Source organism: Magallana gigas, chromosome 7 (assembly GCF_963853765.1).
Source record: "Magallana gigas chromosome 7, xbMagGiga1.1, whole genome shotgun sequence".
Classification (NCBI taxonomy): domain Eukaryota; kingdom Metazoa; phylum Mollusca; class Bivalvia; order Ostreida; family Ostreidae; genus Magallana; species Magallana gigas.
Window position 1 is genome coordinate 14382366 of NC_088859.1, and position 27721 is coordinate 14410086.

The 27721-nt window shown below is 33.5% G+C and overlaps 3 protein-coding genes across 7 annotated transcripts; 1 reads left to right on the forward strand and 2 right to left on the reverse strand.

The window, feature by feature from the left end:
* Window positions 1-739: 739 nt before the first annotated feature.
* On the reverse strand, window positions 740-12832 carry LOC105340302 (G protein-activated inward rectifier potassium channel 3). 4 transcript variants are annotated; one of them, XM_011446260.4, is made up of 2 exons: window positions 12721-12832; window positions 740-7194 (listed from the first exon to the last, which is right to left on the reverse strand). In XM_011446260.4, exon 2 carries the CDS (start codon window positions 7070-7072, stop codon window positions 5672-5674), a length of 1401 nt encoding a protein of 466 aa, XP_011444562.1. In that variant the 5' UTR covers window positions 7073-7194; window positions 12721-12832; the 3' UTR covers window positions 740-5671. The 4 variants fall into 4 exon arrangements, with proteins under 4 accessions (XP_011444562.1, XP_065921999.1, XP_011444564.1 ...); XM_066065927.1 differs by lacking the exon at window positions 12721-12832 and adding an exon at window positions 12527-12595; XM_011446262.4 differs by lacking the exon at window positions 12721-12832 and adding an exon at window positions 9091-9231.
* A 2394-nt stretch (window positions 12833-15226) lies between these two features.
* LOC105340304 (uncharacterized) lies at window positions 15227-18741 on the forward strand. The gene is made up of 4 exons (XM_011446264.4): window positions 15227-15328; window positions 15570-17226; window positions 17711-17891; window positions 18341-18741. Exons 2-4 carry the CDS (start codon window positions 16033-16035, stop codon window positions 18469-18471), a joined length of 1506 nt encoding a protein of 501 aa, XP_011444566.3. The 5' UTR covers window positions 15227-15328; window positions 15570-16032; the 3' UTR covers window positions 18472-18741.
* Window positions 18742-19073: 332 nt separating this feature from the next.
* On the reverse strand, window positions 19074-21862 carry LOC105340305 (2-(3-amino-3-carboxypropyl)histidine synthase subunit 2). Of its 2 annotated transcripts, none has more exons than XM_011446265.4 (7): window positions 21730-21862; window positions 21252-21501; window positions 20937-21049; window positions 20482-20699; window positions 19683-20387; window positions 19319-19492; window positions 19074-19214 (listed from the first exon to the last, which is right to left on the reverse strand). In XM_011446265.4, the coding sequence occupies exons 2-7, from the start codon at window positions 21396-21398 to the stop codon at window positions 19078-19080; spliced, it is 1494 nt and encodes a 497-aa protein (XP_011444567.3). In that variant the 5' UTR covers window positions 21399-21501; window positions 21730-21862; the 3' UTR covers window positions 19074-19077. The 2 variants fall into 2 exon arrangements, with proteins under 2 accessions (XP_011444567.3, XP_011444568.3); XM_011446266.4 differs by having other exon boundaries at window positions 21645-21801.
* Window positions 21863-27721: the final 5859 nt, after the last annotated feature.

Sequence of the window (27721 nt, forward strand, 5' to 3'; positions counted from 1 at the left end):
CAAATAATTTGTGGTAGTAGACTTGACAAACGCGGGTTTTTAATAGGGTATAGAAATATGAGGAAGATCTAAATATTTTTTTTCTAAAGTCGGCGCTTGTTTACAAGTGCTCATATCACGAGATCTTCAAAGATTACAACCCCCACGCAATGAGGAATTTCCTGATAGAATAAGGGAATTTGCACTGAAACAAAATACGGGTTCCTAATTAATTTACCCCTACCACCTTTCAAACCACAATTCACTTGTTTAATAGTTTTCAGATGTTTGTTCTTTTGTATATATCATACATAAGAGTTAAGAAAAAACCTGGAAATGCTACTTTATGATAATTTAGATGTATGTAAGTTTTCCTTGGCATATCATTTCATAACACAGATAATAACTGGAGGGATGAAATACTTAAGTTCAAGGTTGTAGCATGTTTACCAATTGTTTGGGAGGATGTTTGCATAATTTTTCTGTGGAAGGAGTCAAATTTAACTTCCCCATTACTACAACAATGTATTACATAGTCAGTGTATTTTCAAAGTGAAAATTCGGATAAATCAAAGAGACACCACTATTCATGTTCAGATTGTTAATAAATCACAAACTATCATACTTCCACATAGAAATCTTTTCCAAATAACAGTGGGAATTGCCAATAAAGGGAGACAACTTGATAGAACTGACCCCTCATCCTATTTGAACCAAAAAATCAATAACAAAATATCCATGTATTTAAAAGCAACAAACAGAATTTTTAAAACTTTTATTACATTTATTCCTCAACATGCACACACTCATAAAGTGAATATAAAGTCTGATATCACAACTGCATGGTGCATCGAGCAGGAAATGAAGACGATCGCTGTAAACATTAACAGACCAGTCATTTTAATTTTCATGTTAAAACTTAGTGGTATCATTTCAAAACAGCTGATGAAATACATGAAATACAACACTCAACTAAGCAACAGTGCCCAGTCCATAAATACTGACAGTAAAAATCAGCTTATCTAAAAATTCACATGACAAAGCCACAGCAATTACTTGTCACTTTTACCTTAAAAGTGAAGAATGCATCTTTAAATTGTGTACTGTAATTTACATGTCATATCCCAAAGTTCTAAATAACGGTACATACTCATCAATTCTAATACTGGTTATTAATATTAGATATTGGATGTCCCTAAATCTTCTGTACAAAGAAAACTTATAGCTAAATTGAACTTTCTTACATAAATATGTTCTAAACTGCAAACACTAACATGGAAACACTTAAACTTGATTTTCATTATTACAAAAATAAAATCAAATTCTAATTATATGAGACAAAACTGCGATATCCCAGCATAGTATCAAAAAACATAAGGATTACTGGTTATATGTAGACCTTATATGGGGTCACATTACCGCTATATTATCAAAGTACCAATGCATGCATCCATTCTTTGGGACTTTAATCACTAATGCTACAAGCTCTCTTTAATATAAGTATTTCACTGTGTCAATTTCATGAATGTGTTGTAAGGTAATTATATACAATGAAACGAAGACAAAGGTCCTTGAAATTTAAAGCAAATATTCTGAATCTAAAGCTACAAATAATGTATATACTCTGTAGTGTTAAAATCTGACAAGATTTTTCTATTATATATGTACATTTGACAAAATGGTATATACCATTTTTGAATAAGTTTTCTCGTTATGTCACAAATGAGATAATTTTATTACTATGCCCCGAAAATTGCTGAATCACACCGGAAACAGTTATATTGCCCTCCCGGAAACAGTTATATTTCACAGGAAATAGTTATATTGCCCTCCCGAAACTGTAATATCACCATCGCGTGCAAGAATTCTGCATATTAATTACGTCGGGTTCGAAATTCAACGAGCCAGTTGCTAAGCAAACGTAAACAGATCCGCGAACTTTAAACATGTCAGGCCAAATCTGCGGTTTGTTCATCTAAATTCAGATGAACTCGATAGTTTAATTGATGAAAAAAATTCGGCAAATACGACAAAAGTGATAAACTCAAGCGTGAGTGTTTTAAAAATATTTGCCTCTGCCTTGTGAATTAAATAAATATGTTCATTACCCGACTTTGATTTGTTTAAAAATGTTATATAACATATATTACATGTCTTCTCGGGCGACAATACCAGAATATTTGTCCCTCGGTGACAGGAAAGCCCTGGAGTGTTATGTCGCCCTCTGCCTTCGGCATCGGGCGACATAACACTCCAGGGCTTTCCTGCCACCTCGGGGCAAATATTCTGGTATGTCGCCCTCGATGCCATGTAATATATGTATAATAATAAAAATGAAAAAGGTTGTTATATTTTTTTTTCTAAAAAAATACAAAAAGGACTCTCTGAACACAGAGACATAAATAACATGTCCCTGATGAAAGACAAAGATCAAAGAATAAGAATTCCACAAAAATATTTCAAAATCAATAAGGATTTTTATGGGACTTGATCAGGTATAAACATTGAAAAAAAAATAGGTATAAAAAACATACACCCATGGAAATAGCACCACTAAGCAAAGAAACAGAAGGAAATAAAACTCCCATAAAGCAAAGAAATATAGAACACGAAACCCCATAAAATGTTTTATTTTGTCTAGAACACTTTCAAAGATGTCCCACCTTGCCAAAAACAGGACAAAGATCAAAAACACACACGTAGCAGAAAGGCGATGCTGGTGTAGAGATTCTTTTCAAATTGTGTTGCACACAAAGTGTAACATTTAGGGACACAAACAAATATATCACAAGATCAACCTACACTAACATACTTTTCAGAAGCCTTGCATATACGCTGCATCTTGAGTTTTTCAGATGAATTTTGAAAAGCATTTAGAGAAATATCAATGGAAAAGATACCAAAATATCATCAGAGCATAGAAACAATATGCAGATAATCTTTTGAAACTTCATATTAAATACACTGTATAAGGGTTTGCAGAAAATGTACAAATATTCTATATTTTGTACACGTTAACAGTTCTAATTTCTTATAGTTCGCTTTCTTAACATCATAACATATATAAATAATGCATAAAAATCCCAAACTGACATACATCTAATGTTATGATCAAGAGTGAACTAAAAAAAAAAATTAATTTTCATTCGATCGATTCAAATACGGTCAAACTTTGTTTCAAACTAGATGGGACTGTTTAAAAACTTCAAGATATCCAGGTACTCGAGGTATCAAGGGTAAAATACCTAAAAAAAATGGTTGCGACTTACAAATCACTTCGACATACATGCGCGGATCCAGAAATTTTTTCCAGGGGGGGTCCGAAGGATAATTGTGTTTGCCAGGGGGGGTCCGAGGCATATTTTCGCGATAATTTTACTATGTAAATTTAATAAATTTTCATTTTCCAGGGGGGGTCGGGACCCCCCCGACCCCCCCTCTAGATCCGCGCATGGACATATACATTGTATTCGAGATATCAGAGGTCGAGATATTGAAGTTCAACTGTAATTCTTAACCTGGTGATAAACTTACCATTCAGTACAATAAACTTATCAATTAAATTTTCTACTACGGTAGGTGTGATTGTTAAATTTCATTTTACAGGTACCTGTCTATGTAATCAATAACTCAGAAAGAGAAAAAAAAAGCATCTAGACAAATGTTACAACCAGATTAAATGACAATTCACACAATCTTTTACTTCTGAAAATATGTTATCATAAATAAAAAGACATAATACATGTAATGATATTACAATAATCATAATACAATACAGCACTGTATTCACAGTGTACACAAAATAATCAGCATTAAGATAATAGTTTTTCATCATCTACAGATTAAAATTAAAACCAATTTTAACAATTAGGTACAAATTTTAGATTTCTGTACCATAAGCAATTTTCATGACAGAAAGAATATGACACACATATATAACACACACACACATTTATATCAGTGAAAGAGATTCATTAGCATTGGGAAAAAATGTAAAAAATACTTTTTTTACAATAAAAAATAATCATATTCAATTATATGTAAATAACTATTTCTATTCACATTGTATATCGTACTGTATGTAACTAAGGAGACCAGCACTTTGAAAAAAAATAAATCATCGGACAGTTTTATTATGCAAATCATAATCATCTTTGGAAGGTAAAAACTTACATGTATCTAGAAAAAAATATAAATTATATTGGATTTCAAAGTTAACTGAAAACCCAACACTACAAGTTTATCTTTTATAACAAAATTTGGCAAAAAATATATAGATAATTATATGTACATGTATTCTAACATTATACTAATCTATCTATTTTGGTGATTTTTGAAAATATAACAAGTAAAACAAATCCAAACTGGTTTATAGAATATGGATACCCACTGTTCACAGAAAAGGGTAATAAAATCGAACAACAAAAATATAAAAATTACTGGCAATACAAATTTTTTTTCTCTTATTTGCCTTTGAAGAAAATAAGAATAAATAATGGAGGTTTTTGGCCAAAGGTATGAATGCTTACCTGGTATATATATCTAGCTGTTCATGTAAAAATGAAATTCCTTTCATTTTTGAGAAAGACAGAAAATGAACTTCCCAAGGACTACACCTACTTTGCATGTCATTTGTACTTGGAGTGTTTTTTAAATGCATGTAACTTACTCATTCAACTGCATTGCTGCACATGCATTTCAATTGAATTGGTGCAATTATAAAAAAAAAGAAAAAAATTATTGAACCTTGCAAATGCTAACACTCATGACTGATACAAGTATATTACTTTTCAAAAGTGTACAATGAAATAAATATTACAAGTACAAGTTATATTCTGTTTTGAGATCTAGTTGTTGCAAGACAAGAATAAGCTGCATACAAAAATTCATACCAACTGAGACTTGCAATTTTAAAGTTGTATATTGACAACCAATCAAACGATATGACTCATTAAACTATACATAATTATACCATATGTTTTATATTTTATGTTTTAAAGTCAACAGATTTTTTTTTTGGAAAATTTTCATTTAGACATTCTAACTTTGAATATAAAAAAAAAAACTCACACCAATAAAAATCAAATGCCCCTATTGTAATCGAAATTACCTTGAAAAAAAAAAAAGAGAGAAAGTGAGAGAAAAATAAATCTTGAAAAAAGGGGAATGACTTCTTGAAGTAAAATTGAGTGATGTATTTGAAAAGAAGCCTGTTTCTGACCACACAATCTCCAAACCTGGTAAACTGACACAAAAATATTGTAATTTATAATACTATAAGACCAGCAGCTAACAGAAACATGAAGCCTCATCATACATCATATCTAATAAGAGCTCTTAAACAGCTCATCTTTATTGATGTAGTATGTATGCTTGAGAGATTGGCAATTCAGAGATATAAATACACACGAGCATAACCATCTGAGGTTCCCTGGAAAATAGAAAAACCCTGCAAAATGTCATTGAAGAGAAGTTTCAGCACCGAAAAAAAATATTTCATCTATATATGTTAAAGCAAAAATTATAAGTACAACACGTACTTTTGAGATAAATTTGATAAGTCAACCTAATGATTCATCATGGGAGGCAACAGGGCATCATTTACACACCTTGTATACTTATCTACTGTATACTAACAATATGAGGGAGGTTTAGGGGTTTTGGGGAAGGGGACTTACAAATGTTTAAGTTGTCATAGCAGGGTCTCAGATTCCTCAACAGCAATCCGACTTGGAATTGAACTATCGTTTGAATCTAAATCATCATCAAAGTCTGTCTGGGCAGCCCCATGCCTTTTTATCACATACGGGCTCGGAAATCCATCATTCTTATGTGAACAAAGGGATGTATTTTCATCCTCGTCAATGTATGCATGCTCTTGCAGTATATCCCCCATTTCCGCTAGCTCCTTAGCACTACACTGGGGCGTATCCACAGGCATAGTGTTGTGGAAACGCGAAAAGTCAATTTGATACTGGCCGTTTTCTTTTTGAAATGTGACCAGGCGTTCAAACCTGTGACCCCAGAGGATTTCACCTGGCAGGTATGAACTCCTTGCCTGGGTGGTCATCCCAGTGGATTCCACAATGCCCTCCAGAATGATGATTAATTCGAACTGTTCCCGATGCAAATCCTCAGGAGACATTTCCCAGAACGGACTCTCTTCATTGATCCTGTGACTGATAATGACTGGCCAGACTAAGAAAAGCCTGTCACTGCCATCCTCAAAACCCAAATTTACATCAAACTGATACAGAGGCAGAACCTCTCCTTCTTTAGTTATTTTCTTTTTTATCACTACAGCCCTGACATGAGCTTCTACGATGTGAGATTTTCGCATATCTCCCACCCGAACTAGAAGACACAACTCGCCATCCTGTTTGCAGATACATGCATTTTTGCTGAACATAAGGGTTTCTGCTCGCTTTTTTGGACGAGACAATTTCGCGAATACAATTCCAGTCATCATGGCCTGACAAATGACGCCAAAGCAGGACTGAATCATCATCACCGTGATGGCCTCTGGGCATTCCTCCGTCGTGTGTCGGGATCCGTATCCAATCGTATGTTGGGTCTCAATAGAAAATAACAAAGCAGATGTGAAGGAATGCATTTCTTTCACACAAGGTACATGCTGTGGGTTTTTCATAGTCTGTTGCTCAAGATCTCCATGTGAAAAACAGATCAACCACCAAATCACTGCAAATATTAACCAGCTTAAAATAAAAGCCAGTGCGAACAGTAACAAATTGTACCTCCATTTAATGTCGACCAAAGTGGTGAAAATGTCAGCAAGGAATCGACGGCGACGTTTACGAATATTTGTTTGTGTGATGTTGACCTCTCCGTTTTTGTACACTAGTCGCCTTCGCATTCGTTTTGAGTAATGTCGATCTGCCCGTCTTCCCTGGGTCGGCCCATTGGAAAGAGTGGGTGCACAACGCGCCATGAACTCGGTAAAAGAATCATTGGAGGCAGTCTTCATATTGTGTTTACCATTGTCCAGTAAATCTGGTGAATCGCTCTGCTGTAACACGGTGGAGGTTTCTGAGCTTATCTGTCCATAGCCAGTCTCCATAACCACTGTTTGCATAAGTCGGAAAATGTTAGACAAAGCTTTGGCAATGCCGAACTCCTTGTGTTTGCTGGACTGCTCCACTTTTGCGGGTCTAAGCTACCACCCTAGACAGTTGAGGCCACCAACAGAATCATCATCTGAAAAATACAACACAAAACATCTAGTAAGTCCATCTTGGTAAATCAAATATAAACAGTCTAAATGAAGACCACACAATGAGTCACAACAATTGGAAGTACTGGTAGTTCATTTTAAAATCATTACCACATGTAGAAACAGGATCCTGGTTACAATGGATACATCAGTAGATGAATCTTTTTAACAAATCTGCCAACAGTTTTAAAATGTAACCAGAAATAGTGAGTGAGAATTTAAAATGTCCATGTTAATGTACTTCACAGAGCTATTTTAAAATGATAAAAATACAACTATGACAAACGGTTATAATGGCAGACACATTAAAGAAAATGCATTTTACATAATACCAGCATCTGATAGTATTATTCCAAAGAACAATAATATCATCCACATGAATAAACAATGAACAATGCATTTTTTCACTTCCTTAATATGAATATTTTATTTATATATATACACACAAAAGAAAACATTGAGAGAGAAAGAGAGAGAAAGGTGAACGACAGAGAGAGAATAGAGGAAGATTTATATGAAGTGAGAAGATTCTCAATATTCTCAAGTCCAATTACCATCTTTCTCCTTTCGTAAAATCAACAATAGAATTAAGTGCTCAACAACAAAGTGTATCAGAAGCTCCATAAAAATTTTAAATTGCTTAACAACCTCTCCTTCAGTTCATTTGTTTACTTCAATCAAAAGTTGGTGGGGGCATTATCTAATGACAATGCATAGCTCAAGCATTCTGGCATCATTCACTTACAAAACCTAATACACATTCAATGCTTAGAATCCCAATCCATTTCTATTTGCGTTTGTGTCAAATATCAGCTGATTTGAAAAATATTACATCGAACTTGACTTGAGTGTCATACTTCAATATCTTCAGGGTTGAAAATAAAACTTCAGCATTGTAAGTGGGATGAGGTTTTAGTTTAGAAATATAAAACATCTGACATGCAGGTAGACTTTTCTCGTGAACATTGGGTACACCAGTTCACCATATTGCACCATCAGGTTTCTCTTTAACTTAATTAAAACATTTTTTTTCCTTCAACAGCAAATATTTCTCAGCTCTTACATAATATCAACTTCACAGCAAATCGGGGGTTTTTTTGTGCATTTTTTGTATGCATTTTTTTTTGGGGGGGGGGGGGGGGCTCCAATATAAAAGACTATATATAAACAAAATCAACATTAGTTGTTTGCGAAATCGTATCAGCATTCACATTAATATAACAGCCTAAGCTCCAGTAGTTTGGTATTTAATGTAGAATTTGATTTTCACAGGACAGTGGAGATTGACTGGATTGTAAAGACAGAATGCCGTGACCCTGGAGTATTCTTAATCAATTTTGATAAAGACTGCAGCAGTTTTGTGATAAAGAGATTGCAGATGATCATGGTGGATATTGCATCATTCTTGGCCTCCACATTAGAAAAAAAAAATAATGGTTCTTAGATACAACACATCTACTGTCAATTTACATTGTATAGTCATCACAAAAAGACAAAAAAGCTAACACATCTGTCATGGATGGGAGCAAATGATGAGGAAAAATCCAGAGCTTTCTAATTACTATCGTACATATACCAGAGATAGTGTAAACTCTCTATTGATATTCTCTTGTGAAGGGGAAAACTTTATCAATCTGCTGAGCAGGTATCCAAAGATTATACAACAAATATATCCACTAACATTCACAACCATTTTGTTTTCCTGGGTGGAAAAAAAAAAATCAATACTATGTTTATTTCTACAATATACCAGTATATGAATAAAAAGGAAACACCAGCGAATTCAAGACGTATAGATCCCTTAACAATTGATATCACAATACTCATATACCAAGGTGAATGTACTAATTAGACTATCTTCTGCTATAAACACAACTTACCTGTAGAATCACTTAGATCACCTAGGTCTAATGACAGTCATAAGGAATTAAAATGATGTACACACTTTTTCATCTCTTTTTCCCTCTGGTTAACCAACAGAAGGCTTTTCCTCCTGATTTTCACTGTGAACTTAGCTTCTTCTTTTTTTTTTTTTTTTACATGTTTATCTCAAATTATCAATAACTCAATTACATGGAGATGTTGGAAGCTTTAATTTTTCGAGAATTGAACAATACAGTGGGCTTATTTACAACCTGTGTTGCGTATACACGTCTAAATACACTTTCACAGCGAGTACACACGGTAAGCGGCAGAGGCATGAAGTGCTACTCGCTAGGCTATACCCCTGAAGATAACGCACTACAGCACAACAAATAAAAACATCAACTCTAATACAGCTGAAAATCGAAGTATCTATTATCTTCTCAGTGCCTCCAGATCTCGAAAAACCATTTTCTATGATTTTTTGACAAAACAGGGCGTCAACAGCTTTTTAGATTTTCACGAAAGTGTTTTTTATATCTTTAAATAAGGAATACCAAAGATTTATTGTTTGTTGTAACATATTTAATCTATTACTGAAAGAATGAAAAAGAATGGATAATCAGTATTGTGTTTCTGAAAATTAATTGATAAACTGTTGGGTTTCTAATCAACATTCATTTGGATGCAAGCAGTAATTCAAACAACTTTACACTGTAATTATCAAACTGTGAATTATGTATGTGCAAACAAGACCCTGAAAGGTTTGCTGTTGTTGTTAACTTAGATAAATTACACTGAAATATTTTTTCATCAACACTCTCAAATAGGCATATTGACTTTACAGGGAAGGAAACAATCTGATGATCAAAGTTTGGTCCAAAACAATAGCTCTATTAACCTTTGTTCATTAATTATTAACACTCAAATTTGAAATCAAATTACATCTCAATTTTTAACCTCTCCCATATTACAAAGTATTTGATACATGTAACAGGAAACACTCAAAATTAAAAATTAAAATTAATTAAATCTTAGTTTTCATGGATATGAACAAAATTGAGTGATATAACTTTTAATTAAACCTGATACATACATGATGAATCAAGATATCAGATGCACAGGTAAACACAGGTGTTCCTTGCACAGAGGCTGAGCTAATTAGACACACATTCCTTTTCACTTTGGTGGAGATATTGATTTTAATAAACAAAATTAGATCAAAACTCAGTGATGCTTTGAAAAATTTGGCCTTGGCATTAATTCTGTATACTAGTTTTAGTACATTGAGTACGGTTTGAAATTCTGACAGATTAACTATAAGAGATATATACAAATACCAGTAAACAAACCGCATTTTTGATCAGGAAAAGATGCTTATTCTTATACCTGTGTGATTTTAATGTTCTTTGCCAGAAAGAACTTTCATTTTAGCTTTCATTAAAAAATTATTTCATAATTTTTTTTATCCCTTTCTGTTCACTTCTTCTTTAAAAATTTATTCATCTTGTTAACATTGTTATTGCTATATCTAGTTAAAAACTTACACTGTATGTGCAATTTTTTCATCTATGTAAAATATCCTTTTTTATATTGTAAGTCAGAAATCACCTTGTTTCCATGTTGAACCAAATTCTATTCAGAATTCACTAACAAACCTGCAACTCTGATTAAACAGTTAAATATGTAACATTAATCTTCTAAAACTTTTTTTCTACTTGCCAAATTGTAAGGTTAGAACAGTTCAGAAAGATCAGTGGGGATTACCAGTGCACATACATGTATATCAATCTCTGACATTTGGAACAAACCCCCCCCCCCCCCCCCCATAAAAAAAACCCAAAAAAAACCCCAAACAAACCAAACCAAAACACACAAATCTGGAAAAAGAAATACATGTAGATGATATTAAAGCTTGCATGCATAAATAATAATCATGGTTAGGCATAATATATTTATACATGTACCTAGAGTCTATGTTATCAACATCTCAAATATCTACTTAAAGCTGTCACAACTTTTTCTAAATATCCTTTTTTCAATTAATTTGTTTACCCCCCTTTACATCTTTTGTTCAAGTTGTGTTTATTGGGGGGTATAAATAGACTTTTAATAAATTTAGGAATATAATACCAGTTACAACAATAGTCATTTTGTCCTATTGCCAACTTTATCTCCAGTGTTAATGAACCAGAAAAAGCCATGTCTTGTATTTGCAAAGCAATATCACTTCACAGTTTCACTACTGCAAAAACATACTGCTGCTTTGCAAAATAAATATGACTTCAATATAACAACCCCTATGAATAGTCCATACAAGTCATACTGATGAATGACTGAACATTATGTACAGTAAACTAGAGAAGTAATCTTCAAAATCTTTTATTACAGGGGTGACCTTTATTTCCTTCTAGATAAATGAACTTGGTGATTTTTATGAGGGCAATAAAGAAATGCAAACAGACTACTGTATGGGAAAATCTTTGAAAAATTCAGCCTGTCAAATGAGTGGCCCATTTAGTATTCCTTGAAAGCAAAAATCATGAAGGAAGCTCTTAATATTTCCTGTCAACATTACAGCTACAATTTCAAAAATCAAACAACAAAAATCCAACAAATATCTCAGTTCCTTATTGGTTTTAAAGTCTTTCTATAAAGCACTTTGGCATTAGTATTTGTCAAGTTTTGTTGTTGCAAATGTTTACTTTTAAAGCTTAAACTAATAATTAAAACACTCAATTTCAAGTTGTTCATTTGTGAAGTTGAACATATAATATAATTTACTTTGAGTGAAGCTTTGTTATTTGAATACATCCTATTTGATAGTACATGCATGTACAATACATGACTAAAAGTATATATAAACACTGGTTGGACCAAATTCTACATATAAACAGAACAAAAAAAAACACTGATACAAAAACTCTATATTGAAAGCAAAGTTTGTCTTGACATAATGATTCATTAATTATGATTTCAATGTGAAAATTTTCTGTAACAATGAAATGTGTATATTTCTGTACAACATTCAAAATCATCTAATCAAATGACATTTGAATCTTCACTGTTCATGAAAACCCTGCAACTATTACACCCTATAAACAAAATGACAATTTCTGTAGTAGTTTTTTAAAGAAATGTATTATATTTTTTATTCTGCTATTGAAACTTTAAACAGATAATGTTCCATTTTAAGTTTCATTCAATCCTGTCCTCTAGAAAATACTACTGTGAATGTATTCAATCAAAATGACTTGAAACAGTTATGAATGAAAATAAAAATTAATGCCAAAAAAATCACATTTTGAGCATTTAAAAGTGGAGCAAAGTGGCTTCAACAAATAATTTTAAGTCTCAGTAAATATAAACTAAAACAAATAGCAACCGTTCAGAGCACTGTATAAATAAAACTGCATGCAGCAAACAGAGAAGCATTATAGAGTAAATCCTGACCTAGTCACTAGGCTATAGTGTCACATTATCATTGTTATGTCAATGTTTATAAATATGATACGGTCCATCACATCGTAAACAACATTCTTCTAGGAAAAAAGGAAACTATGTTAAAATTGCAATGCAGTGTATCAGTTATCGTCTGGTCGTATTAACTGGACTAATTATTCAACTACAAAGATAATAATACTTACAAACTATCGGTTTATTTTCCTGAGTTCTGGCCAGATTCTGCAGGTACCACATTTGCGGTTTTAGTCGGTTGTTCGTAAAACAATTCGACTATTATCTAACATAACCCACTAGTTAATTTGTTCCATGAAATTTCGTCCTGATAACTTCTGGGGTTTTTTGTGTGTGTTTTGTTTTTTTTTTTGTTTTTTATTTTAATGCAGATATTAAGTTAGCGCTTATTGCATGAAATATTTTTTCTTGCAATGATTACCTTCATAGCTCGATGAAACACCATCTCCTTACTTCATATCTCTCTCTCTCTCTCTCTCTCTTTCTCTCTCTCTCTCTCTCTCTCTCTCTCTCTCTCTCTCTCTCTCTCTCTCTCTCTCTCTCTCTCTCTCTCTCTCTTTCTCTCCCCAAAAAATTTTGATATACAGCTTTCATCTTTCATTTTTTATGCACGGATCTATAGGGGGTCGGGGGTCTGAACTATTTAACGAACATTAACAAAATAAATTTTAATAACATTTTAAATGCTATTAAAAGAAAAATTCAAAATATTCTAACTCCAAAAAAGGTGTTAATTAACATATCACCCAGAACAACTGAATCAATTTCAACCAAATCATCTTTGCCTGAAGGCGGGCTTTCATTTTTTCTTTCAAATGAAAGTACAGACTGACTTCCAACAGGATGTCTTTATGGGAACAAATAAAAATAGCAATGTGTCCTATTGCTTTTAAACCTCGAATTTAGAACAAAATAGCCAGCAATATCAAGACTTAAATTACATATTTAGAAAATAAAACGGGGAGTCGATTAATCCTGTTACAATTACAATGCATACATGTATATATATGCACTATGAAACACGACTTAAATCACGTATATATAATTTTAGCAGTATCAATGAAGCAGGCTATTTTTTTTTTTATAATTATCCAGTGGAATGTCCCTTAAAATCTAAAAATATTGCATCTTTATATAAAAAAAAAAAACCACGATGGATAAGGATTTTCCTGCTATTTTTATGCATAAAAAAAGATGAAAGTTTAATTCAATTTTATACAGTATGATCTTGTAAGAATATAATAGTCTTATCTTTAGAGGAAATGAAAGAATCTATTGCGAATAACAATTGAATTGACCTATAGGACCGTATGAGTTATGGTCGCTATACTTGATTATCTTTAACTTTTATTTTCAGTTTACTTTCTATAATACGACACATGTTCTTTACATACGTTTATTTACCACCAGGGACATATTAGCAACTATGGAAAGTCTCGTGTTACGCGATTTAAAACCCCGCAACCTCTTTGCTACAAATATTAAATGCACGTCGCCTTAAAAATTAGTTTTTTCAACAGAAATAACAGGAAGAACGAAGTTTGTAAATGTAGAAAGATTTTTACGAGGCGTTCGGACACTACCATCATTCAACGTACATTCAACTGAACTCTTTTCGCATTAACAGCCGCATCCTTTGTATAAAGGGACTTAATCTGATGCCGGGAAGATAGGGGGACGGATTTCAAACTCTAACTGACCCATCCCCAATTTTTTAAATCTATAAACCTTCCTCCTGCAGTTTTGGCATAAAATGTCACCAATGCACACATTTTTGCAAAGAAAACTGCATCTACTTTGCAATACTTCTCTCACACTTGAACCATTTTCCTGCATAAAAAAGAAAAGGTGTTTTAAAAAAGTATGCCCACAGATGGAATCGAACCAGGGCACAAAATCTTCATTTCTTATATAGCTAGCGGTTTAACAACCTGAGTTACCCAGAAATTGCATATTTCGGTGTAAATATAATATGATAGAAATCAGTTTCTGAATTTGCAAATTCGACCCCAGGGCCAGGGTCCCCCTAAAAAAATCTATCTCAATTTATTCCTTTGAACAAAACCTATCAAAATATCTTAGATTTTTTAGGGGCAGGCAGATCTTGAAGGATATCGATCTAGGCCAAAACCCACGAAGAAATATACAATTTTACTGAGAAAATGCTGTTTTCGCCGACTTTGAAGATTAATATTAAAATGGAAGAGCAATACGATAGGTTCAAAATGTAAACTCGAAAATTTTAGAAATATTTTTAAAAATATGTACGATAGAAAATAACAACCCCCCCCCCCCCAAAAAAAAAAAACAAAAAAAAAACTTTGATTTTCAAAAGTAATTTTTTCCCCAGGAAATCCCTCCTCTATAGGTAATTTCAATTGTTATTCGGAATAGATCCTTTACACGCAGAAAGATTTTGATATAAAAAATAATTTTTAAATTAAAAAAAAAAAGGCGAAGAATCCTCATGTGAAAATTAAATAATAGGCTAATGAATACCCTTGATCCGTAGAAAAATGCCGAAGTACAATGCTTGCATTGCTTTCTAAAATGCACTTGAATTACTTTCTAAATTAAAATGTGTACCCATTATTGTTTGATTTTTTTTAATGAAGTATTAGTGAAGGTTCATGATAAGTTTTTTTTTAATCGGAGAAATTCAAGTTATCCCTATTATGATCGGGATCGAAATTGTAGAAGGTGAATTAAAACGCTTGTGAGACATCGATTTTTTCTTGTAACTGCCACCTTGACTCCCAAACAGATCAATCGTCTAAGGTAGAATCATAAAATACTATACTCTTAAAAGCAGCAGTCATACATTCATACAACAAAAAGTATTTAAGAGTATTTTACCTGAATGTATATGTGAAAACATTGGAATAATCAGGAATGAAATTTCAACGCATTCCGATGTGTATGTAGAAATGCCAATGGTAGACAGGCATGGCAAAGATACATTTTATTTTACATTGTGATTGATGACTTAATTATATTTTTTGCTTTTATTCTTTTGTAGTTCTCGGAACCAACATTCAACATGTAGTGCTTCATGCACATCAGAATGATCAGATCAAATTCTACTGTCTACAGCTGTTCACCTTCTAAGGATTTGAAAAACTTGCTGTCATGTCTGTCTTTTGAAACTTGACAGGTGTTTAAAGTAGTTACATTCTGTGATATCAAATAATCAGGTTTGCTCTTTCGAGATTTCTGTGCACATAAACCAGATGGTTCTGCAAACACTAAACCAGTCTTATGCCAGTTTTGCCAGATCTCTGTCCAGGATTCTTTTGTTTTTCTTCCGTTTTGCATGGCAGACTAAGTTTAGTTTACCATACTTGCTGAACAGCACAATGCTTGCGCTGGATTTTAGAGTCAGGGTGGTGATTCTGCTTTGAGAATGTGACATTCATCAAAGTGGTTTTTATCAAATTCCGTCCAAAAATCTGTGATATTAATCTATTTCCTTATTTATAACCATGAGTCGCGGTGTGAGGGACTTGAGAGACCTGATATGTGTGTCTAGATTGACAGTTCGAGATAGTGACGAAGAAGTAATATCCGACGATGAAGTTGTTGTTAAAGACCTTGATGCACTTTCAATTAGTAGTGCAAGCTCAGTGGAAAGTCTGAAACATACAAACTCTGTAGAGCGTCATGTATCTCCTGATTCAGGATGTGTCACAAACAGCAGCACTCCACCAGAAACTGCCATTGAGGCTGATGTTACCCCTAAAAGAACAAAACCTAAAAAGAGGAAAAAAAGAGATAAGAAACCAATGTTTGATATCATTCCTGGGACCTTTGACCTCCCAAAAGCAGAAGTATTACCTCCTGTGGCTTCAACTTCTTATGGCTCAATCTTGTCTGAAACTCAGGATGTTGATGATGTGTCCTCCCCTGTGGTCGACAAAAGAGTTAGGTCCAAGGGCACAAACTTTGATGACATGATGTGTTACATTGATGCCACTGTTGTGTCTACGTGGCTAGCAAGAGCGAACAAGAGTGTGCAAAATTTGTGTGATTTTTGTCTCAATGCTGAGAAATTTGTTCAGTTTTCTCATTTTTGGCTGTCTGACTTCCCTGATCAACAGAAAAATGAAATATTTGAACTGGAGTATGAAATCATTGTTGAAGAAGCTAACTTTGCATTTGCTGTAGGTAGAGACCAGAGGAAAGTCATAAACCGAGACATCCTCAGCCTTATATCCGCCATATTTAGAGAATACCCAGGAGTGCTGCTAAGTAGCAAAGGGCCTTATATGTTTTTAGACTATTTACATGTCTTGTCATCTGACAAACACACAAGCTACAAGCGACTGCTTTCAGACGTGAAGTGTTCAACTCGTAACAAACAGTTTGCTCAGTGGATACTGGCCATGAGGTCTTTCACTCTTCTGAGCGTGTGGAGTGCTATTGTGAATTTTTATCGCAATCTTAAAAGAGATGTTTCACCTGGTCAAGATCGCTCACTTCTTTCCTCGTCCTCCAAGGAATCCATTCACCATCAGAGAGTAGTTCAGGCCATTCGGCTGGGATTCGTGGATGTCCTGCATTATTACATCACCACTGCTCTCGTGAATCCTCACTACAAAGACAGTCACAATAGGACCTATATCTTCACAGCAGTGATGTACAACCAGCCTAGTGTTCTCCATTATTTGATAAACAGGGTAGGTTCCCTCGGTCTGATTTGAGTGGAATCTTATGATCTCTACTCTTCTTTCTATCTACTGTAATTGGTTCATTTCTTATGGGCTAATTTAATGGGTTGTCCAAAATAAACAGCTTTATGGAAATGAAATATTCAAGAACATGTAATAACTAAAAAACAAAAATAAGATAAATATGAATTTGTTACAGCAGAATGTATTCAATGTATACAGATTCTGACATCGTCTGTGACCCACGTGTGATTCACATCGTTTCTCTCCATCATGAAACTTGTGGACTCAAAACCGTTGTTTGCGACGATGAGATTCTGATTTCCAATGTTAACTTTTTTATGATTCCACTTTCTGCAGTGTTTGATTATCATAATCTTTGTCAAGCAAAGCATGAGATTAGAATGTTTAACAGGCTTTATTACATGTAGATCTATTGGTCCATGATTTGTGTAAGGAAGTCAAGGTAAAGAAAGATCTGTTTATGTTTTAGGTGAAGCCTCCGATTGATGTAAACTGCCCTGCGGACACTGGAAACACACCACTTCACGCTGCGGCTAACAACGGCAATGTTAATTTGGTAGCCATCCTTCTACAGAATCCCCGAATTGACATCAACAGCAAAAACCCACAATGTGAGGATGCAACGCCCCTCCATCTGGCCATCATGCTTGGTAGGTTTATGTTCACAAAAGTTGAAACAAAATTGACTTTGAGTGGGATCTACATAATAGTCATTACATGTAATATAGTGTTTCTAAATGTAGAGAGGACTTTATATATTGTATTGATATGCCTTAAAAATAAATTTTGTTTGTGCACGCCCCACTAGATGCCATATTTTTGGTGGTTTGGGTGGGTATTAAAGGAGTTAGTTTTTTGGTAATGGTGCATAAAAAAAATTAATTTCACACCTCTCTTATTGAATAAATAATGAATCTACAAAGTCCTTCCTAAAAAAGAACTGATTTAATATGCTTCCGAGCTGGATATACCGGTATATGTCAGCAAGTTTGATGAGGTGGCTTTTAATGTATATTTTATCAGTTCATAATTGTTTAACTAAAGTGCAATTTTAATGGATAGTACAAAACTGTGATACATAACGGTATTTTATTTACAGGAAATGATGAAGTAGTGGAGAAACTGTTAAAAATGGGAGCCAATGTGCAGCTGAAGATGGGGGATCTAACTGCTCAAGATATTGCTAGAGACTTTGGACATGCAGAACTTTTGCCCCTGCTTACAACTTAATAATTTGTCAACAAATAGTATATTTATTTCTGAACAATTAGTCAAACATTTCTTTAAGTTCAACCTAAAGTTGCTTACATGAAACAGGTGGATTTTGTGATTTTCATTATATGGTGTACATATATACATTTTATTGAAAACAATAATAAAAAGTCCCCTATTTTGTGCCATGCTTCCAATTGTCCCAATTTTAATTTTTCTTGTTTTATACACTATATTATGTTTGCGAGTGTCACTTTCGCTTTTGTAAATATTAAATCATTATATTAATTTGTGTAGTTTGTTCTGTTTTAGTTCATGAGTTGTTTAAAATGAATTGCAAAATCTTAAAGATCCCCAGTACATGTTTTAAATGTACCAATAACCTCATGTAGTTTGCCAGATTTTATTAAAAAAATGTTTCCTCTAAAACCATATATCCTGACTTCTATTTCAAATACAGCTATATTGTAGAGACAGAACTATTTATAGGATGAAGTTTGTTGATTTCAGTTAGTGATTTGATATGGTTTTTGGGTTAAAAAAAATAACAATACTGAATGTAAAAATGTTCTGCTTTTACAGTATAACTATATAGAATAAGAAAAGAACTAAGAACAGAATTGTTCATTTCATGTCTTTATTAGCTGGGTTTTCTGTATACCCAGCAGCTATTCCGAACTGCCCTTCCACAGCTTTCACTACAGGGGTCTCTCCTAGCTGCTGGTCCAGACCTTGCCAGGATCTGTTCGACAGGTACTCCCCTGTAAACGAAAAGAAAGGGAATTTTCTGTAAAATATGTCCAGTGATTAGGTTAGTATAAGGACTAGAGGCTTATTATAGAGTAATAACATGTATCTGAACTACCTGCTGACTCGGCTGGTATTGTAGCCACTCCCAGAGCCTCGCTACGAAGAACAACAGAAGACATCGTCTCTGGTTGATCCTTGGACAGGCCGATGTTTCTCATCTTTCCGGTCACTAGGGATACATCTGCCACTTCTTCATCCGGAACCACAAGTTCTCGATAAGATGATCCTCCTGAATTTAATATGTACAGTGTTGATTTCTACTCACAAGTACAGAAAGTGCCAAGTGTTCAAACTCCCCTCCCCATAAATAGTTTAACTGATGTGTAAATTAAGAATAAAATGAAACATTTTACCGATGATCTGAAATCCCCAAAACAATTTTAAACTCATAGAGAGATTCTAAATTGTATAAGTGTTACCTGGTAAAAGTTCTGTAAAGTTGGTGACATAGCTCCCATCCCACTCAAAATTACTGTTACAAGCCAGCTCCATTTCAAAAGGAGTTACAACTGGCTTGTAAAACTCAGAACTGTCTATGAGGCTATTCTCTGGACACGCCACCAAAACGAACACATCTATCTCCATAAAGTTAGCTAGTTTTGGAACATTCAGCTTGCCCACTACGAAAGTGTAGCTCTTTTTCCCTGCTTTCTTGATCATGACCTTGAGTCTGTTAATAATGTTCAGATAGTTCACTACTCCTAGGGTTCCTGCAACAATACCCACAATCCTTGCATCCTTCGCTTTCTCCACCATATGATAACGTCTCATCAATGCTCTACTGCTCCCGACATTTTCTTTCACTGTTTCTTTTTGTGCTGGATCATAGCAACTAACCAAGCACTTGTTGAATGTCATCATCAAGTTCGACAAGGACAAACCCTCCTCTCCAATGTAAAATATTTTCATAGATTCATTAAAATCCTGTTCACTCAAATTGGGGAATAGTCTTCCACATTTCCTAAAAGTGGTATTTGAAGTAAGAGCACCAGTATGTGAGTCATTTGATTCAATATTCTTCTCCTGATTAGAACTGTTCGGGGAATTGGAGAATGATGTAGGAAGATCTAGCTGTGATTTGGTCAGATTTTTATAGACTGGAGTAAGATGATTGGATATTTCATCTAAAATGGAATACAGGTATATTGAAGATATTTATTTTGATTCAATTATAAAAAGTTTATCAATTCAAATAATAAATCATATATTTTTTTATACCTAAAACATGACTATATCCAGTGTCATAAATAAGCACAACATTATCGTCTTTAGGGTACAAATTGGAGAACTTTTGCACACAGTCCAGAACGTCAATCTCTTTGCGTCCAAACACATACAGGACAGGGAGGCGGCTAGTGGGGCTAAGGCAGGCGTGGCCGAAGTGAATGATGCTGTCAGCAGCAAAGTGCTCCGCAGCCACTTCATCAACACAGCAACTATCGAAAGTAAATAAATACTTTAAGACCTGTTAAAGATTGCTCGATCACACTGTTTCTCACAAGAAGCAACACCAAGAAAAATCCATAAGTTTTAACATTGTTGTATAAGTTACTAGACAGATAAATACAGTTTACCACCATGAGTGTCATAAATGGATATACACTGTACATGTTTATTGTCAATCTGTCAAATAACTTGTGCAGAACTGAATTAAGTGAAATAAAGTGAATTACCTTCCATATGAAGTGTCACCAAGAATAGCTATCTTTTGGCTGGTAGCATTCCCCAATTTTTCAGCAACTTGAGCTGCATCTCTCATGATCTCATCTGGGAACTGGAGTGCCACCTGGAAATTTCAGAGAAATAACTCCATATTTACACATTATGCAAAGAAATTAAGCTGCTTTTCACATAATTCTTTAAGAAATATGTATATTGTATTTTTAAGTTTTTATATTGTTGTTTTTTAACCATGACAGTTTTGTGCATTCATTAAAGTTAACGTCAAAAAAAATTACAATAATTAATGTTTGAAAATTTCATTGAACCTTTTCATAACCATTGCTAATTATCCATTTGGCACATCTTGAAATTTCATACACATTCTCTATTTCCTCTGTTGCAGTTGAGGTAGTAAAATCTCCATCAATTTTCCGGTTTATAACTAGATCATCTGCTGTACTAAAGGCTGTCATTGTATCTTCTTGGTTTGGCTATACAGTAGTTAAGACTGAACTTGGTTGAACTGTATCTTGATACTAACTTTATGCCAGCTTCTGAGATGGTCCCTTATGGCTTCTGTAAAACACACATGGATATTTCATTGAAATATCTTATATTATTTTATTTTTCTCTCTCGGTTATATCATCTGTCTAAAGAAATAAGGCTAAGTTTACAAATGTGAGAAGAGTAAAGAAACAGATACTTAGTGATCAGATACATTTTTTGTTGTTAATTTTCTCCGAAAATCCAACATGCATATCATATTCAGCTGCTGATGTAATTCTTACGACACTGCTAATTACCTGTGTGATACACCCTATTATATCAATCTATGCCATAGCAATTTTTCTTTTCACACGTTTTAATCGCCATGCTCTAAATCCCAACTTTACCAAATCCCGTCAAGCGTCTCAGAGAAGCAGACGAAGGAAATTGTTTACAGAGAAAAAGGGGTGATACTAAAACAAGTCCCACGGAGAAAACAAGTCCCACGTAAGTCCCACGTAAGTCCCACCGCAAATGCGGCTGTATATCGATATAATTATGATTGATTATGATTAAATATAATAAAATAATCATAATTAACACAACAAAATATTTTTATAAGTTTTTATTACGGATTTATCGACGAAAAATCAAAGATGTTGATAAAGATAGATAACTCGTACGTAGAATTCATACGGCAGCAGAAGAAATTTGAATACCCGCCGTTTATTGATGGATAATTTAAATTTTCTTTAACAAAATAAAATCTAATAGCAATAAAAAAAAAGACTTTATATTCATTAAATAACATAAACTAAGTAAAAGTTGGGTAAGTAGACAACTCCTACGCAGAATGCATTCGCCGCCGAGAAAAGAGCACACCTGCCGCTTACCTGATGGGCGATCTTAATGTTTCACTTTTATTTTCTAACTTAAAAAATGATCATATTAATATTGATAAAAAAAAATACCACATTTATTGATTAACACTCACTAAATTAGTAAAAATCATGAAAGTAAAAAAAAAATACGCAGAATCCATAATCTAAACAATTTAATAATTGCTATTTTTTTTATTGTATTTATTTATTTTTTTTTTTGGTATGTTAGCTAGTCTTTTATTTCATTGTACCAAAAAATGCATAGATAAAATTATTAATTTCTTTACGCAAATTTAGAAAAAAAAAAAGCGCGAATGACTTAAAAATAAAGGGAAATCTCTAACACAGAATTCTTACGACTGTGGATTTAAAATGTACGCCTGCCATTTATAGTTATGTCATTTTATTTGTAAATTATTTCAGATGGCTGTAAAGTTAACATTTTGCCTTATGATTATGTTCAGAAGAGAAGTTTACTTATTGCTGTGATTAATTTATTATATTACATGAAATTGGGTGATACGAGTTTTATATAGTCCGTATATATCACTCCTTTTAAGTTTGACCGAGTTCTGTTCTCTCTAAGAACTGTCATGTTGTAAATTTTGAATTTACTGGGTGGGTGTAAATACAAAATTTCCAACATGTGTAAATTTTGTATTTAAACCCACCCAGTAAATTCATGCGTTCATTCAGAGTATTTTTTTTTGGGGAGGGGGGGGGGGTATTCAGGTTTGTCGGGGGAGGGGGTCGAGGCACTTTACGATGAAAATTTACGTAATTTGATTTTTTTTCCGGGGGGGGGGGGGGAGGGGGGTTCCACCCTATCTTCCGAATCCAATCTAGATCAGCTCATGAAAAGTCTGTTATTGGTAAAAATCTTCCTAAAAGTAAAAGAAAAAATCTTGCATCTACTCCCAAAAAAAAAAAAGAAAAGAAAAAAGAATGATGACTGAAATAAATATTTGATGGAAGTTCATGAGTTATACTAACATATAGATGTATTGTTATAAAATTGTTATTGTCAGCAAGAACATGCATTCTAGTCTACGGCAGCTTACCGTTCACGAGACTGTTCCACGATCTTTGGGTCTAAAGACCAACTCTGTTTTAAATGTTTTTTTCTACATAATGAATGAAAAATCGTGTTTCAAAAATAGAAACCAGCAGAGATCGTCATATTTTTCGAAACCCTTATGATAAAAGAGAAGGTTTTGAAAACATGTATAAATATATAGTTGTTTGCTTGTCAATTTTCAGGAAGGAATCAAGCTGTTTTCTCGAAATTTCCATTATATTCCCCCAATTTATTCGGAAACCTATGGAAATCTATACATATGTTAAAAGTAAGTTTCTACTGAAATAAATGTTTTCGACTTCTTATTTTATCGAATTATTCATAATAACAGCTAGAATCACACAAGCGTATATTTATAAACATGCATTTCTTTCTCTCTTTCTTTGTCTTCCCTCTTTCTTTCACTTCATCTCTTTCTCTGTCTTCTCCATCCATCTCTCTCTCTTTCTTTCTTTCTCTCTTCATGAACGGAAAAACCATACAAACATCGAGAGAGAAAAATACTTATATATATACATATATGTAGTTGAACCTGCGTTTAACTGTTCTAGTACATGTATATTTTCAATACAATTAAAATACATGTATAGAGAAAACTATCAAGCAAACGGGATTGAATGTGTAGGAAAATAAATAAATAGCTATAGGGCATGCACAAAAAATCTGTGCCAATATATCAATCATTTTCAAACTGATAGACATATTTTAATATTTCTGTAGCGAGTCGGTAAGAGTTCCACTGCAACATTCACATTCTAAATGTTCGAAAAGCAAAATGTCATTCCGACAATTTTAATGAATCACACTGAACAGAATGAATCGAAGGTCGAGAAATGTTTTACATTTGATAAAAACAGGGACGTATATACGTCCCTGATAAAAAGAAAGTCAAGAATAATGCAAGAATAATGCATGGCTGCATTACCAAATATTATTGATTTTTTAATGTATATACATTTATTTATTGACATGTGTATATGTTTTTCATACGACAAACAATTATCACTTCACTTTCCCTCAAACGGTTACACGCAGAGTTTTGTATGAAAAAAAGAAGAAAAAAAGAAGAAGCGGGACCATTGTCACAATCTGAACACGAACACGTTGATTAATGTATTTTTTTATCTCTATAAATCATTTACTAATTACAAAATAACTTGCTCATTATTTCCTTTACTACTTTAATATAATATTTGGGGCTAGTGGAAGGGGGGGGGCTACATGTCCAAAGATGATTGGTGATCGTTGGCTCTACCTATACACGTGTATATATACACGTGTTAGTTTCTTGTATATTCTGTGTGAATTGAACGGTTTTTTTGTCGCTTAAGAAACAATAGACCTTTACCTACCTGTATATTGGGAGACGACCGTGAAGCACACCGTGTACACAACCCCCATCCCATCTCTCTCTCTCTCTCTCTCTCTCTCTCTCTCTCTCTCTCTCTCTCTCTCTCTCTCTCTCTCTCTCAAATGTAGATCTACGAAACACAAAAAAGTTATGTTTCAAAATACTATGCAGTATACTTTTATTATTCCCGTTGATAGAGCAAGGTCGCTACATGCAACAGAATTATCAGAGTTTCTGACACCCAATTAAAACTTTTATGTAATCTTTATGTAATCTATATGAAATTGAAGACGAATAACACTCAATCTTTATATATCTCATGTACACTTACACTGAACACTTAATCAAAAAATATTTTAAGCCATCAGTGTTTTAACTAGTCAAACTTAAGTATAATTTCTATAGTACATTCATAACCATAAACATTTAAACGTGTGTTACTATCTTCGAGAAGCTTATGAAATACAGAAAAACAAAATTGTTTTTGTAATGGAAAGTATAATTCACTATTATTTACGAAACATACCAGACATATATTAACCAAGAAGATTGCCATGTCATTGAGTTGAATCATTTTACAACGTTAAACATTGAATCGGGTGCTTTTTTTTCCTCCATTGAAAATTGAAACCAAAATATACCCGGTTACATTCGTTACACTGATATCATGCAATGTAAAATTTTGCTACAGTCTTATGAATGACGTATGTAATATTTGTTTTTTAGAAACAAAATCAGGACTTGAAGATTTACATATAGTTTGGTGAACTAGGCAGTGAAAGTCTTAGATCTAGAAATGAAAAAGAACAGGCTAACGTACTTGTGTAAGCATTCCAGATTTTATAATTATTTGTTCTCCAAAAATCATAATTTTAGTAAATTTATATGGAGAAAGAATATACGTTTAAAGCAAAGTGCACGCACATTTTCGTATATACACAATCAGTTCTGTACAATGTTAGTAACTGTTTACATCTTGAAAAACTTGGAGAAGATGTAAGAATTTTTCTTTGGCTTTGTAGATGATTTTCGATCACATACTTTTCATGAGCTGAATCTAGATGGGATTCGGGGGGTGGGGGAGGGGGAGGGGGAGGGGGAGTTGGAGTTCCGCCCCCGTGGAACAAATCAAATTTCTTAAATTTCCTCGATCCCCTCCCTTAACAAACCTGAATATACCCCTCAAAATTATTCTGGATAAACGGATGGTTTTTATTACGTTTTAATATTGATAATAATCATGTATACGAGAGTTATTAGAAAAGTTCGCGGACAAGTTGACTTGTGAGCGGACTATTTACATGATACTAGCGAAACTTTTCAGATTTAACTTTTATTTTCTAAGAAATATGAAACGTTGTGTTTGTTTTAAATGCACCGTAAAAAATATACAGCTTAATTATTTGATGAATATGCTTCACGGAGCATGTCAGTTTTTTTTTTTTTTTAATTTTTTATATTTTGTACGCATTTTTCCTTATTAAGAAAATGTACCGTTGAAGTGCATAAAAATATTTTTAAACGATATTTCATATGACATCACAATAACTTATGAGGGTCAATTTATGAAGGTTTTAAGTTGAAGAATTTCTGACCGTTTTATCGCCGAACTTGGACGAACAACGCTTGAAAAATGAGTCAAAAACTTTGACGTCTGTTATATTTATGGACTTCTTGGAGCACCGGGCCGTCATTTAATTTTGTATGCACGCAGGAAAATCTCCGATGAAGACCAAAGGGTTCTTATATGAATGCTACTATTTTTTTTATAGGAAAAACGTTTACAAGTTGAATCACAGAGGTTTAAAGATGGAAAAACTGGGTTTCTTTTAGCCCTTGCAGCACCCCCCCCCCCCCCTTTACAGCCGGGATCTTGCACTTATAGATTTCGCTTATTTACCTCATCTGAAGTCGAAACTGTGTAGACAGAAATTTTTGGACCTAAATGATCTACGATATGCCACAAAAGGCATTATACAAATGCTTGACAAATAATGGTATGAACGTGCATTTTATAAATCGGTTAAATGTCTTAAAAAGTGTGTGGAACTGAAAGGTGTTTACTTTGAAAAAGAGTAACATGTTTGACTTTCAGTTGTTTGACGTCACCTGACTTCGTGGAAATATGAAATGTTGCTCCGTAAATCTAATTCACGCAAAGTAAAAATCGCTGTATCTTTTGGGAAAAAAAATTAAATTCACATGATTTTTTGCATACTTATTTTCAAATGGTAGTCATTTAATAAAAATACGCCATCCTACAAAGTTCACAGTAATTTTGCCGTAAATCACTGTCCGCGAAGTTTTCTAACAACCCTCATACGTACAGTTGATTAAAAAAAAAGGTAATGAAAAAATCATATCCATTAATATAGGTAGGTATTCGACAAGGGTAATTTAAGCGTACACATGTACATTCCTTCAGGCTTGTGTGTTTCGTATAGACTAGTTCTTAAATCTTTCACTGTATAATAATTTATCATAAAAGCCTCAGTGAAGGCATAATAATTTTTTTTTATTAAAATGATCATTTTTAAGTTAGAAAATATAAAACATGAAAATAACCCATCCGGTAAGCGGCAGGAGTGCCCTTTTCGCGGCGGGCGAATGCATTCTGCGTATGAATTGTCTACTTACCTGATTTTTACTTAGTTTGTGTTAATTAATGAATATAAAGTCAACTTTTTACTGCTATTAGATTTTATTTTGTTGGAGAAAATTAAAATTATCCATCAATTAAACGGCGGGCATATAGATTTCTTCTGCTACCGTATGAATTTTACGTACGAGTTATCTACCTTTACCAACATCTTTGATTTTTCGTCGATAAATCCGTAATAAAAGCTTATACAAATATTTTGTTGTGTGAATTATAATTATTTTATCACATTTAATCAGAATCAATCATTATTATATCGATATATAGCCGCATTTGCCGTGGGACTTACGTGGGACTTACGTGGGACTTGTTTTCCCCGTGGGACTTGTTTTAGTATCAG